Raw genomic sequence first — 13,758 nt, 5'->3', positions numbered from 1 at the left:
TCATATAAACTCTGTGAAATTATTCACAAATATCAAATTCGTTGGTGTATGAATGGCATTCATTTCTAAGGATTATGATTGAGAAGGTCGGCATATTTGAGGTGAAGCTTGTCAATGCTCTCTCTAAAGGCAGGACTGTCGGCAAGGAGTAGCTTGTTGGTGAGGATAGAGATCTTAAGGGATAGAGCTCTAAGGGTGTCGCTGTGCTCTAGCATCTTGGCATGGAGATCTTCCATTGTTTTCGTCATCTCAGAGTCCTTTCTCTTCACACCGTTCAACTGGTTCTCAACAAGTTTCAAATCGTCCAACTCAGTTCTATGCTTGGAGACAATCTTCTCGGTTCTTTCAAAAGATAAATTGAGATTGTCTTGAGCATTTGAAGCCCCTGGCACTTGGTTAGGCTTGCTTGGTTGAGATGGAGAAGGTGTCTTTAATGGTGATTGATCAAGTGATGCCAAAGAGGTTTTTGAGGAAGTATGCCCAGTTCTTGCCGAAGCATTTGGCTTGTTTGGTGGAGGTGACATTGCTGAAAGGCTGGATCGACTTGGAGTTGAACTGTTGTTTTGAGAAGATGGCGAGTTTCTTTCAGCAGTGTTTTTCTTTGGAGTAGAAACCTGATCCCCTGATTGTTGTCTCTGGGCTGCATTCAACGAAAATTTCTGGGTCGAGAATGGAAGAACATTCCCTTCGTTTCTCACAAATGGAGGTTGTTTTTGTGTAGACGGGTTTGCCTGTTGCACAGTGAGAGGAGCGCTGGTGCTCTCCGAGGAATGAGCATTCAAAGTGGTTGTCTTTAGCTTTTTGCTTGGTGGACCCTGTTGTGAGGGATTGTCCTGGCCGTTTGATGCAGATCCAGTCATGGATTGAGAAGGCTGGTGAGTACTACAGGTGGTGTCATTCGCATTGTTCTCTCCCGAACTGGATTCTTGATTTGATCGTTTGCCTGTGCTGGTTCCTCCTTGAGGATTTGAGGCTGCTTCATCTTGAATGGAAGAACGGAAAACAGAAGATTGGCCGATGGCTGACTCTTCTTCATTAATAACATTACCTGTTTCAGTCTTATCATTTTGGGAGCAGTTTAAAAAAGACTTCATGAAGGTTGGAAGATCATTGCTTGAAGAGTGATTAGAATTGGTGTCCTTAAAGAGGAAGCTGAAAGAATTATTGGCGGATTGATGAGTGGGTGATTCCGCCTGATTGGGAGAACTTGTTCTTTCATTATCAAGAAAGCTAAAAGTTGGATGAAGGCTCACTGCAAGATTACGTCCGTTTGCTATTGGAATTCCTCTTGAAAACATACCTGAATTTAAAGGAGAAAGTTGGCTCATTACCCGCAGTATGTTTGTCTTGAGAGTTGTTGCTGATCTATTATTCGTACGAACGTTAGTTGAAAACATCTAACCCTTACCTCTCAGTTGACTTTTTGAAGAGGAAATCCATCTTCAAGAGGAGAGGAGGATATTTTTTTAGTTTTGGATTGTTCAGGTTGACCGTAGAGTGGACTCTCGATTTGAGAGGTAGTTACTGTGAAGTTATTAAGTTGCTTTGAATTACTATTGCAACATCAACCATTCTGGAAAAACAACGTTCTTTATTTATATATATATATATATATATATATATATATATACATGAACAGAAGACTACTACCAACGATGACCTTTTCCACACCGATGCTTTCCGTCATGGCCAGCACTCTTGTTGCATCTGCACCGAAAACCGCAATCAGGGCTCGATGGGTTTTCATGACTGCACAGATTGCCACCTTCAAAAGAGGCAACCACACGATCCACAGTTTTAACGGCTTCACCAACGACTGGAACGTTTCCCATTGTGTTCGATATATGTTTTTAATGGATTTTAGGAGAGAATATTGCCCTTCTGTGAGGTGTTTAATTGAGATGTTTTTTTTTGTTGCATTTCACTGGCATGTCGAAAGTTCAGTTTAAAAAGTGTTTGTTGTTCACGTTCACGACCTTTCTGACAAAATTAAAAGATTATTTTCACGGTCACTGTGTGCTTCATTTACAGTTATTGATTATATTTTAATTACCTTAAACAATGTATATTGTTTCTGAAGAGCAATACCAATGGAAAGGGAGGGGAAACATGTGGTCCAGCAACATAATTAAACCTTTTCTTTTGAGGTCTCCAATTTACAACGTTGATGTGAAAGCCTAATGTGGAATTGAATAATTTCTGAAGAAAGAAAAAAAATGAGCGGTAGGTGTTCGAGTAAGCCCTTCACGCGTGAATAATGATGAGATTTCGGATAATATTCCAAACTCAATGCTATGTATGCCTCTCTATACACTGTTGTTGTGTTTTGTCATGATATAGCCCAAAAACAACTATCTACTGGTCAAAATTTCATCTTTGGAGGCCTTTCGGGCTGTTTAGCCACTGTTGTGATTCAGTATGTATCTAGCTATTGGAATGCGAGAATATGAACAACAACAACACCATCATCACTCCGATGATGAAAATTTCCTCGGATAATAATATGCATGGTGGATTAAATTTTGAAGGCCCACGGATTTTCTGAAAACAAGAATGCAGCTTCTCGGAGAAGGAAAGGGAGCAGCCCAGCCCAATTTTGTCAAGGTTGCAATGGAGATTGCCCAGAAAGAAGGCATCACTACGTTTTATAGAGGATTAACAGCAGCCCTTTTCCGACAAATTACATATACCACGACAAGATTGGGAGTATTTAATACATTGATCGATTATTTTACCACGACCAAAACCATTACAGATGAGTCTGGAAAGACCAAGGTTATCACTGTTCAACCAAATTTTGCTGCCAAGCTTGGATGTGGTATGGTGGGTGGAGCCATCGGTGCAGTGGTTGGTAATCCTGCTGACCTGTCACTTGTACGAATGACCTCAGGTCGGTACGGGTACAAAAACGTTTTTGATGCTCTTATTCAAGTGTCCAAGAATGAAGGAGTGTTTACATTATGGAGAGGTTGTAGTCCAACAGTGGTTAGAGCCATTGTTTTGAATGCGGCTCAATTAGGAGTTTATGCTCAAGCTAAACAATCATTATTGAGTTTTGGTATTATCAAAAATGATGGTATGGGCCTGCATGTAACGGCATCGCTTATTGCTGGTTATGTTTGTACTGTGGTGAGTCTGCCAATTGACTTGACCAAGACTCGATTGCAATCAATGCAACAAGGAAAATCACAAGTATACAATGGGGCTTTGGACGTTCTTACAAAAACCATCAAAGCTGAAGGCGTCATGAGTTTGTGGAAAGGATTTTGGCCTTATTTTGCAAGACTTGGACCTCAGGTTTGTTATCAATTTTCTTTGTGATTTTTTGTTCTTAATTTTGCTCAAATCCTGTAATTGTCACAATTTTTAGACAATCCTTACTTGGACATTCCTCGAACAATTTAGAAAATATTTTGGACAATAATCAAAGTACTATTAAAGGTGACTATTTATTTCAATTCATTAATTTTGGACAGATCTCATGAATACTTTGGAGCTTCAATCTATATGCCACTCACAAATTAGTCTCATTTGATGTGTGACACTCATTTTCTGTTAATTCCTGTTTGTGATTTCTTCAATGGTTTTCATCATCCGAAAAAAATGCAGCAAACAAGCCATCTTCATCGTTCTCTGTCTTGTTCGAATTTTCTTTTTGCAATGATGACTCAACAACCTCTCATGAATACCATCCTAAAAATCATTGTGTGTGTTCTGATAATGCTCATTGAACACTCCATTGGTGCAGGACCCACTTCGGAAGGAATTTTACAAGTTCATGTGTTATCTCGTCATTGTGATCGACTTCCAATAGCACCACTGAGAATACCGAATGATCCCATTGACTGGGCAAAGGTCTCTAATTTGCAATTGGGAGACTTAACAGGTCTTGGTCAGATGCAATGCTCCAATTTGGGACAAATTCTTCGTGAACGATACTTGGAAGAAGGCTCACCATTCAAAATTATGGGCATTGATACGAAATACAATTCCGAGCACTATTATTTTAGATCTACTGAATTATATCGTACCTTGATGAGCATGTTCTCAATTTCAATGGGCCTCTTTCCTCAAGGTCTAGGAGAACAAGCAACTATTAATTTTGAAAATTCAAAGGATCACGGTCGGATGCAATTTGCTTTACCGAATGGAACACAAGCTGTCCCTATTAGAACCGTACAGGAAGATATGGATGCTCTATTGATTGGTTTTAGTTTTTGTAATACAGTGATCAGAAGAATGCAACAAGTGCATAGCTCAAAACAAGCCAGTGCATTCTTTGCCAAGAACAGAGAGCTCATTGATAAGATTTATAATGTCACTGGATGGACGACAGGAGACGATACGATTGGAACATTATTTGATCTAATGACCGTTCAACGAGCTCATAATATGTTAAAATTGACTTGGATTAATGAAAATTGGGAACAAATCGATCAAATCAGAAATGACTTTCTATTAATGCTCTATAATTATGTTGTGATAGGTAAAGAAGGGTCGAGTGTACTCATTTCCACAATTTTAAACCAAATGAAAGAAATGAAAAAGAAGTACATTCACTATTCAGCACACGATACAACATTACAGAGCATTACAGCGTCACTGAAATTGAACGACAAGGACTACCCTTATCTAGGCTATCAACCAAAATATGGAGCTCACTTGGCCTTTGAGCTGCATCAAATGAATGATGGAACACGAGCGGTGCGTCTTATTCATGGCTCTCAATTCAACGATTCCAATTTCACCTCTCTCATTCTCAAGTCATTGGGATGCGACAGTGAATTCTGTCCCTTTGAAACTTTCAACAGGTTGGCAAGAGAACAATCGACCGTTTTTGATTGGTGTTCGGCTTGTGATAATTATGGCAGAGATGTTTGTGCTGCTGAATTCTTGAAATCTAATGAATCCTCAACACTTGCTTTTTTAATTTCGACTCCAGTTCTCGCGCTTACCAATGCTATTACACTTATACTTGTCATTGTGTGCTGTGCAAGAGCTCAGTACAACAAGTCAAGATATACCCAAATCAACTAACCCAATTTTGCTTCAAAATTAATTGAATTCATTAATAAATTACTCTAATTGTTTACTCGAGTGTAAATTGTCATCCCAAGTGATAACACGTTCAACATTGGCTGGTTGATTTGTTCGTGTTGATGAAAGCAAATTTTTGTAGGATTCTTTCCAAAAGTCTTTTTCCATGGACTCTTTCCTTAAACGTTCCTCTAGATCCACAATTTTAGCTTTCAAATATTCAATTTCTTCTCTCGATGGATTTCCAGTGTCACGAGATTGTAATGAGCAGTTATTACTGTTGTTGTTTGCAAGAGAATCTTGGTGATTCAACTTTGTGGCCTCTTCCTCATATGAGTTGTGGGTTGGATTCTTTGATAACTTAAGGGTGGCTGACTTAAATGCAGAAAGAGGTGTTTTAGATGGAAGAGGAGAAAAACCAGTACTGGTCGAAAAGAAGGATGAGCCATTTCCACTGGAAAGAAAACTCTTTTGTTTCAATGATTTTCTGGCACTTCTTGGCTCCGATTTGTCCAAGCATGACACATCAAGAAGCACTGAACTTGTCTGATTCAGAGTGGTTGATGCTGAGGATAGACCTGTACTGGAGGCCAAACTTATTGAGGGAGGTATGTTTTCTTCCTCAATGGAATCTGCAATTTTTGCAATGTTATCAAGCATGTGACGATCTTCTTCCACATTTTCTTTATCATCAACAATTAAAATCGAGGAAATATTGAGAGCAGTGTTTTCTTTTTCTTCAGCTTGTTTCACTCTTTGATGGATCTGTACTGCATTCGATCCTGGCAGATATTTATCAATCTTCAATAAATTAGTAAAAGAAATAACGTTATCATTTCTTTTTGATGGTTGCTGTACACCCAAAGGCATTGCTTCTTGTCTCATCACTTGAGAAATTGAAGAAGAAAGTGGCACTCTCGAAACTTTCTTGTGAGAAATGCTCTCTGATTGTTCGCTGAGTTTTCTTTTCTTACTTGACGTCTCCAAATGTTGTGCCAATGTTGAAGAAACGACCGTCTTTGATGGCACTTGTTGTTGTGATGCTCTCGAATTGTGAAGAGAACAGGTCGCTGAGGGAACTCCAGATTTTCGTGACACAGATTTTGTTGTTTGAGTGTTATTACTCTTCATAATTGAGGCGGTCATTGAGTGTAAGGCCGTTGTTGATTTCGTAATTCGTCGATTCTTTCGCCAATTCTCTAATTCTTTCCTTCTTTGAAGTTGTTTCAGAGTTGCCGAATCTGTGGATGGTTGATGATGAGGATTATTACATTTGGTTGTCAAATGTCCTACTGAGGAGAGTGATGATGAAGTCACCTGAGAACTCATCGATGTGTGGTTACTAATTCCCGAGAGTGAGGATGAAGAATGGTTTTGTTGTTGCTGAGGAGATGAGCCTATGAGGATACCTCCCTCTTGTTCAGTTGTTTTTGAATCTAAATGATGTGGTTGGTAGTGGTGCTGGTGGTCAAAATGATGAGGAGTAGAAGGTTGATGTTGAAGGCTTAATAAAAGAGGAGATGAAGAAAGAGCCATTGTGGAGGGAGAAATGTTTGTTTCATAATCACCATGATGATGATTGGGTTCTTGCGCTTTCATGGGAGTAGTTGTGGAAGAAGAAGAAGAAGGCTCGAGTTCCGAGCTCGTGTTTGGTAGTGGTTGTTGTTGTTGTTGTGTTAGAGATGATGATGGAGTGATGAGTGGTTGTTGTTGTTGTTGTTGTTCGTGGGTTTGATTCATTTTTTTAATTGTGAACAACGGATTGTTTTGGCGGGAAAGATTCTTTTCAACCTTGACAGGCATAAGGACGTCACAAAACAACACAAAATAAACCAAAAGAATGACGAACAACAATGTCTTTCAACTTGAATGCTCACTTAACTCCATATCGAATGAATCCCATCCAGTAAGAACCTATCGAGGACAAATCAATCTCAACGATAATTATTTACAACATGAAGGTCTCAATAACAATCAACCCATCCTAGCAAAACTTGAGTCTCGGGATGGTTCTGTCTTGATCTTTAAATACTCTCAAGGAAGTGGTCAAGTGGAGGTGGACACTTCCGCAAAAACCATTCGCATCCAGGACAGAAATTTGGGAGAATTTCAAAGGTTGGCTTTTGTGACAAACGAATCATCAAGATGAAACACTCACTCGTCAAATAAAGAGGTTGTTGTTCATCCATAATTAATGTCAAGTGCATTTCAATGGATTTTTGCAACATGTCGTTTGATCTTCTTTCTCCAATTGTCAAGTGATTCTTGAGGGAATCTTTTTCAAGGTCTACAAATACTTGACCACCGATAAATTGTTGAGGAAATATTTCTTTAACTCTATGATACAAGCCCTCATTCTGAAGTGTAAGCCATTTCAACAGCTCGTCAGTTGTCATGTCCGCAACTTCTTCACGAGTGACTCTTCTGTTGTCTTTCATGAAATTCATTGGAAGATTTTGGATTTCCACATTGGCTCATCATTTGAACAAGTTTGGAGTTCATGATAGTAACCGGTCTTGTTTCGATACTTAAGGCAAATGGTGAAAGACTTTCTTTTCCTTCATTTTCTGAGGGCGTGGCTTACTTTCTCCAAACTCACAAGAAAGAACTCCACATATTTGGACATTGATTCTGTAATCTTAATTTCCTCGATCTTCCGTTTGGTCCTAGTCACGATCGAATAGTGGCTCAAGTTGATCAATTTAACAATGAAAAGGTTCAAATAGGAATGCAATGCGAAAGAATTTTCTGATCGGTACATACTCTCCAATTCGCAAGCACATACGGATCACTTTTGTCCTCCAACGATCTTGTGAGAAACTTCACCTCAATATCAGAGCTTGTTGTTGCAGAGGAAGAAAAGCTTCCAGCAGTTTCAGAGAGAACCATTTCAGCAGGAATTAGAGTCGATATATTCTCTTTCATTTGGTAGAGGTTGTTTCCTGAAAGAAAAAGAAATCAATTCTTTACGAGTCGGCCAATTAATATTTGAAAAGATATCCTTCGATATGTTTGGTAAGGTTGGAATGAAACCTCAGGTTGAAAATTTTTAAATCTAAAGCACCAAATTTCAGTTTGAAAGAATTTTAAAAAAAGATGAATCTTAATACACAAAGAAGGGAACTTGGTGAGAGTGGTCTTTACAATTTATTGAAATATCGTATCTTCATCAATTACATTGGCTTTGTTCTGTTACCCTCAAAATAACCAAATATTTACATCAGAAGGAGAATTTATCACCTCCAAGCTTTTAGAGCTCGGACATGGAAGAGTTCAACAAAGCTTGCTAAAACGCCTTGAAGAATCTCATTGATCTTTAAGCATGCCCATCAAAGAGTCTCTTTGAGCTTGCATTATGTCCAGTTGCATTATTAAAATTGGAATCCGAGCGCGTGAATCACAAAGCTCCCCCATCAAGGCATTTTTTTCTTTTCGCAACTCTTTGTTTTCTTTTCTCAGCTCTTTGTTGTCTTGAAGCACCATTTGAACCAGCATTTTGTTTTATTTACGTAATTCTTTGTTTTCTTCAATCAATTCTTTGATTTCTTGGCTATTCCTCTTAGTGGTTGTAACTTCTTCCTGACGTGAAAGGTAATTTGTTTGTTCTTCATGTGATGAAGACATTATTGGAAAAAACAGTTCTTCCGATGATGAATGAAAAGAACAAAGGCTTTCATTTCTTGGTGTGGTTGATAAAATCTCCCGGCTTTGTTGAGGGTTTTCAGTTATTTCCTCTTGCTTAATCTCATCTGTTTTTATTCCTTGTGGAGGCATTTTTAAGAATTTTTAAGGCCATAAACAAAATTGTGTTTTGAAGACACATCGATTCGTGTTTTTTATTCATTGAAATGATAATCATTTACAACAAATTTAAAAGGAGAATTTCATATCAAAGCTTGTAGAGTACGCCTTGTTAAAAAGCTGAGATCTTCCTGTTGAATCTCATTGATTTTTAAGCATGTCCATTAAAGAGTCTCTTTGATCTTTCATATTGTCTCTTTGAGCTTGCATCATGTCCAGTTGCATTTCTAAATGGGCAATTTGAATACGTGAATCACAAAGCTCCCCCATCAAGGCATCTTTTTCTTTTTGCAACTCTTTGTTTCTTTGGAGTATCATTTGAACCATCATTTTGTTTTCTTTACGTAATTCTTGGTTTTCTTCAAGCAATTCGTCATATCGCTTAATAGCTGCAACTTCTTCGGGAGGTGAACAGTAATTTGTTAGTTCTTCAGGTGATGAAGACATTATTGGAAAAAAAGTATCATTCGATGAAAAAGGAAGAGAACACAGACTTTCATTTCTTTGTTTAGTCGGCAATACCTCCCCGCTTAGCTGAGGGTCTGCAATCTCCTCTTGCTCAATCACATCTGTTCCTTGCGGAGCTGGGGATTGCGAATGATAAAAATGGAATTTGCCAATTTGTTTCAAGCTGGCTATCAATATATTAATTCCAGATATTAAAACTTCATTCATAGCATCGTTTGTCAAATCGGTGAATGGTTTCATTGTCTGAACCAATAAAGAAAACCCCCTCCGATAGGTTGGTAAAGGCTTAAATTTTGTACCTAATTTAAGGCTGTTTTCTTGTTTCAACCTTTGAATTGCCTGTTGAATCTTCGTTTTCGTACCCTTTTTCTTTTCTATACTCAACGACTCCTCCAAAGGATAGGCATTAAATAAAACAACAATCTCGAAGCTACAATATTCTTCAGGAGGATGATAGGAATGTTGGACTTCAGGCATTTTTTAAAGTTGAATTTAAGGAGCCAAGTAAGGTTCTTTGTAAGAGATGCTAAAATAGCATTTACGATTTTCAATCTTTGAGAAAGGAGCTTTATTGGTTTAAATATTGTTTGGACAGTAATTCGGTTAAGAAGATCGTTGAGGGGGTTACACATAATGGCATATAAACATATTTTGTTGAATTGGCCACAACTACAATAACCCAACAAACAAACCCATCCAAACCAAGAACAACGTTTTTTTGATAAGTAGTTGTTGAGATCAGACTCACAAAAAAAGTATGTTTGTATACCATTATCTGTCACCTCATCGTTGAGATTTTTCCTCATCGAACAATGGGGCGGACTTGGATGTGCATAAAATTTAAACGAAAACCTCGTTCTAAAAGCTTTTTCTCAAAAGGGAAAAGAAAAGGTTTGGTGATAGTCGGGATTGAACCGACGACCAATGGCTTATTAGACCAACGCTCTACCGACTGAGCTATATCACCTTGACTTAGTTGAGAAGTGACTCCGTTATTAATATTTAAAATTGTTTAATTGTTACGTCCTTCTGTGATTTTAAACATGATTTTTTAGATTTCATACTTGAAAGTTGTGTTTATTGTACGGGTGTTTTTGGAGAGGAATATACGTAATCTTGTTCTCCCGGAATGACCTTACTCAACTTTTTACCTTCCAATTCAGCCAACCATGGTGGTCTTGTACTCGTCGCTGACTTTTCAAAACCACTGCTACTGCCACCATTATTGTTACCAGGTGATAAAGGAACTGGAGGATCTCTACGAATGAGAGTTTTCTTACGTTCCTCAATGGTTTGAAGAAAATCTGGATTTTTCTTAATGATTGGAAGAGTTGGCACATAATCCTCTGTTAAATTTCGTGGGCTCAATTGTGGATGAGAATGATTGAGAGTTCTACCGTCGGTCATTCGTGTTATGGAATGAGGTATTAGGGATTGTCGGTTGTGTGAGGAAGAAGAAGCAATTGTATCAGATCGAAATGGAGTGTCACTTTGAAGAGATCGTCTGCTATGAAAATCATGATCGGTTGGAGTGTCGACAGAGGCGCTGATAATGGAGTGAATGTCATGAACTTTGTCTTCTCCATTTAAAGTGGGCTTTCCTGCACTGAGGGTGGTTAACTTTTGTCTTGAACTAAATACTTTAAGATCTTGTAATCCTCGTAATGGATTGAAACCTCTTGCTGAGCGAGGTGATTTTAAGGTTCGATCTTCCTCTGACATGTCCATGGAGAAGTCACTTATGGAGGTCGAATGAGTAATGTTGTTTTCACCAAATATTTGAGAATCAGTGGTTTCGCTTGACACAGTGGTTCTATCGTCATTACTGTCCTCATCCAAAGAGACACCAAATGTGGTTTCATCCTCTGTTGTTGCGTCACGAATGGTCACATCCTTCTTGGATATCTTAATGGTACATTTATCTTTTGGAGAGTAACACATGCAATAATCATTGTTTTCAAAATCAATAATGTACATATTCTCCTCATTGGCCACTTTTCTAATCTTGCTATGTGTTAAACGATTGGCTCTAATTTCTTTTCCTGGAGCGGCATTGCAACAAGTATTTTGATTGATTTTTTCAATCCATTCATTGCATGCAATGGCAGTAGGACAAACAATGACATAGGTTGCTTCATCTGAAATTATTTCAAATTCTTGTTTGTTGTTCTCTAAATCATAGAAAAGCCAAGGATGTTTGAAAGTAGACAAATTGAGCTCATTCTTCAAATAGACGTGATTTAAGTATTTTCCTTTCTTGGTAATTAAAATCAAATCACTGAGGAGATAAACAGTGCATTTGTTGGCTTTTTTGGCCTTCTTTCCAAGTGCATACTCTGATACTAGGAAATCTTCTCCTTCCAACACAAATGTTCTACTTGGTTTGATGAATGTACTTCCAATACTTTCATCCAATTTGAGTATCGAAGAATTAATTTCTGTCATTTTCAATTGATTTTGAAGTACGTTCATGGCACTATTGACATGAGAACTAACTTGTTTGGATAGTTCACAAGCGTCGCATAGATTTTTATAATCTGGATGCGTTTCAGGCGTATGTTTCAGTAATTCATTAACCAAAAGGGTATATCTCTACATGATAGTGTGTGTGAAATTATCATTCAAATTATTATAGATGGGTCAATCATTGTAGTTAAAAGAATCGGTTGACACATGAAAGATCATTATGCGAAAACTTACTGGTAAACGTTGAACGGGTTGAATCATGTATGAGAAGAACCCAACTTTTCCTTGTTTTCTCGCATTTCTTTCCATTTCCTAAATTATTTCACATGTAATTGAATACCATAACATACATATGAAATCATTTCACAATTTTGTTGAATCGAGTGAATCAACTTACATTCATATAACTGTCAAAACTTGGATTTTCTTTCATCATGTCTTTCACTCTTGCGGCAATACTATTGTAATTATTTACATAATCTGTATAGACCTTGAACATGGGTAAAGTTCTTTTGAAAAACAATCCTATCGATTTAGTTGGATCATCCTGAGTTTCAAAACTGAGGTCCAACATTTTCAATTGCTTTAAAAATCCTTCATTCACACTCTTAATCACGGTCATCTTATCAAAAATATAACTCAAATCTTTTTGTGTAATCACTGGCTTAATGTGTTGTGTGTCACTTCCCAACGCTCTTAAAGGTTTAATATAAAATCTCTCCAAGTGATTTAATCCCTCCACATAATTCTCTTCAGTTTTGATAATTTCAGCAATCACTTCCCAACGAAGCTCTTTTCTTTCAAGTTCTTTTTCTTCTTCTGTTTTCACTTTCTTTCTGGGTGGAGGAGGAGGTGGTAATTTGGAAGGAACAGCAACTCCTTCATCGTCATGAACAGATAAAGTATCATCTTCTTGTTCAGAACTGTTGTGCATGGACTCGTCTGTATCTCTCTTTTGTGGTGAATGTTGAGAATTGTTGTTTGTGGGTGAGACAGTTGGACCTCCTATAGAGTTTGACACTTGTTGTAAATTTAATTTTGGAAGAGAGGATTTGCTATTCAGCGGAGGTGGTGGTGTTGTCGTTGTGGTTGTTGTGGTTGTCATCGATGAAGGATTGGAATGAGTTTGTGGCGAGTCACCATTCTTTAAAGTTTTTGAATCCAAAGGTCCATCCGAAGAAGAAGAAGAACTAGTAGTAGTATTCGATGGATGATTGGCACTTGTTAAATGAATCGATACTTTCTTTAGCTCTGTTAAATTGGGATCACTACTACTACTTGCTTTGGACGGTTGTGGCACTCGATGAACAATGGTGACCGATGGCTTATTTTCACTCTTCACTGTTGATTTCACATACAAATTTCCATCTTGACCATTCGTAATCACTCCACCTCCAATATTCATTCCAACACTCATTCCAACATTTGTTGCAGAAATGACATGTTGGGGGATCATCGTACAGGCTATAGGAGGAGAAGAACTTGCTGTCGTTGAAGTAGTAGTGGTATTTCCAATCGTTGTTTTTGATCGAAGATTTGTACGTGGTGGCAATGGAGGAGGAGGAGAGCTCACCATTCCACCCGATCGTTCTCGACCCATGCGAGAGGGTAGAGTGGGAGGTGAAGTTCCTGTTGTTGGAGATGATTTTTGGTTTAATTGTTGTTGTGGTGATGTGGAGAGTGGAAGAGTGGATGTTGTTGTTGTAGTTGTTGGTATTACGATGGTTTTGGTTGATAATGATTTTGTGGAGGATGGTGATGATGAATTGGGAGATTTGTTATTATTATAAGAGTTATTATTTGGAGAGGAGGATGAGGAATTTGTTGGAGGAGGAAGGACTAAAAAGGCAGTCGTTTGATGTCTCCGAGGTGGTGGTGGTGGCGAAGTGGTGCTTGGTGTTGACATTTGGAGGATTGTGTAAAGTTGTGGTCAATGGAATATTTTGTTGATGGGATCGATGGTAAAATAGTTGTCGAAGAAGACAC

At 38.1% G+C, this 13,758-nt stretch overlaps 6 protein-coding genes across 6 annotated transcripts; 2 read left to right on the top strand and 4 right to left on the bottom strand.

The window, feature by feature from the left end:
- Positions 1-65: 65 nt before the first annotated feature.
- Positions 66-1,328, bottom strand: FDP41_008222 (uncharacterized protein; the record flags this gene model as incomplete). Its single annotated transcript, XM_044712053.1, has 1 exon — positions 66-1,328. The coding sequence occupies one exon, from the start codon at positions 1,326-1,328 to the stop codon at positions 66-68; it is 1,263 nt and encodes a 420-aa protein (XP_044558231.1).
- Positions 1,329-2,216: 888 nt separating this feature from the next.
- FDP41_008221 (uncharacterized protein) lies at positions 2,217-3,424 on the top strand (the record flags this gene model as incomplete). Its single annotated transcript, XM_044712052.1, has 4 exons — positions 2,217-2,223; positions 2,341-2,416; positions 2,529-3,297; positions 3,371-3,424. The coding sequence occupies 4 exons, from the start codon at positions 2,217-2,219 to the stop codon at positions 3,422-3,424; spliced, it is 906 nt and encodes a 301-aa protein (XP_044558230.1).
- A 179-nt stretch (positions 3,425-3,603) lies between these two features.
- Positions 3,604-5,037, top strand: FDP41_008220 (uncharacterized protein; the record flags this gene model as incomplete). The annotated part of the gene is made up of 1 exon (XM_044712051.1): positions 3,604-5,037. The coding sequence occupies one exon, from the start codon at positions 3,604-3,606 to the stop codon at positions 5,035-5,037; it is 1,434 nt and encodes a 477-aa protein (XP_044558229.1).
- Positions 5,038-5,076: 39 nt separating this feature from the next.
- On the bottom strand, positions 5,077-6,777 carry FDP41_008219 (uncharacterized protein; the record flags this gene model as incomplete). Its single annotated transcript, XM_044712049.1, has 1 exon — positions 5,077-6,777. One exon carries the CDS (start codon positions 6,775-6,777, stop codon positions 5,077-5,079), a length of 1,701 nt encoding a protein of 566 aa, XP_044558228.1.
- A 2,202-nt stretch (positions 6,778-8,979) lies between these two features.
- On the bottom strand, positions 8,980-9,783 carry FDP41_008218 (uncharacterized protein; the record flags this gene model as incomplete). The annotated part of the gene is made up of 1 exon (XM_044712048.1): positions 8,980-9,783. The coding sequence occupies one exon, from the start codon at positions 9,781-9,783 to the stop codon at positions 8,980-8,982; it is 804 nt and encodes a 267-aa protein (XP_044558227.1).
- A 600-nt stretch (positions 9,784-10,383) lies between these two features.
- On the bottom strand, positions 10,384-13,678 carry FDP41_008217 (uncharacterized protein; the record flags this gene model as incomplete). The annotated part of the gene is made up of 3 exons (XM_044712047.1): positions 10,384-11,898; positions 12,007-12,084; positions 12,170-13,678. The coding sequence occupies 3 exons, from the start codon at positions 13,676-13,678 to the stop codon at positions 10,384-10,386; spliced, it is 3,102 nt and encodes a 1,033-aa protein (XP_044558226.1).
- Between the last annotated feature and the right edge of the window lie 80 nt (positions 13,679-13,758).

Source organism: Naegleria fowleri, assembly GCF_008403515.1.
Source record: "Naegleria fowleri strain ATCC 30894 chromosome Unknown tig60, whole genome shotgun sequence".
Taxonomy (NCBI): Eukaryota; Heterolobosea; class Eutetramitea; order Acrasida; family Naegleriidae; genus Naegleria; species Naegleria fowleri.
The sequence above is the reverse complement of the archived record's forward strand: the minus strand, read 5'-3'. Positions and strand labels throughout refer to the sequence as shown.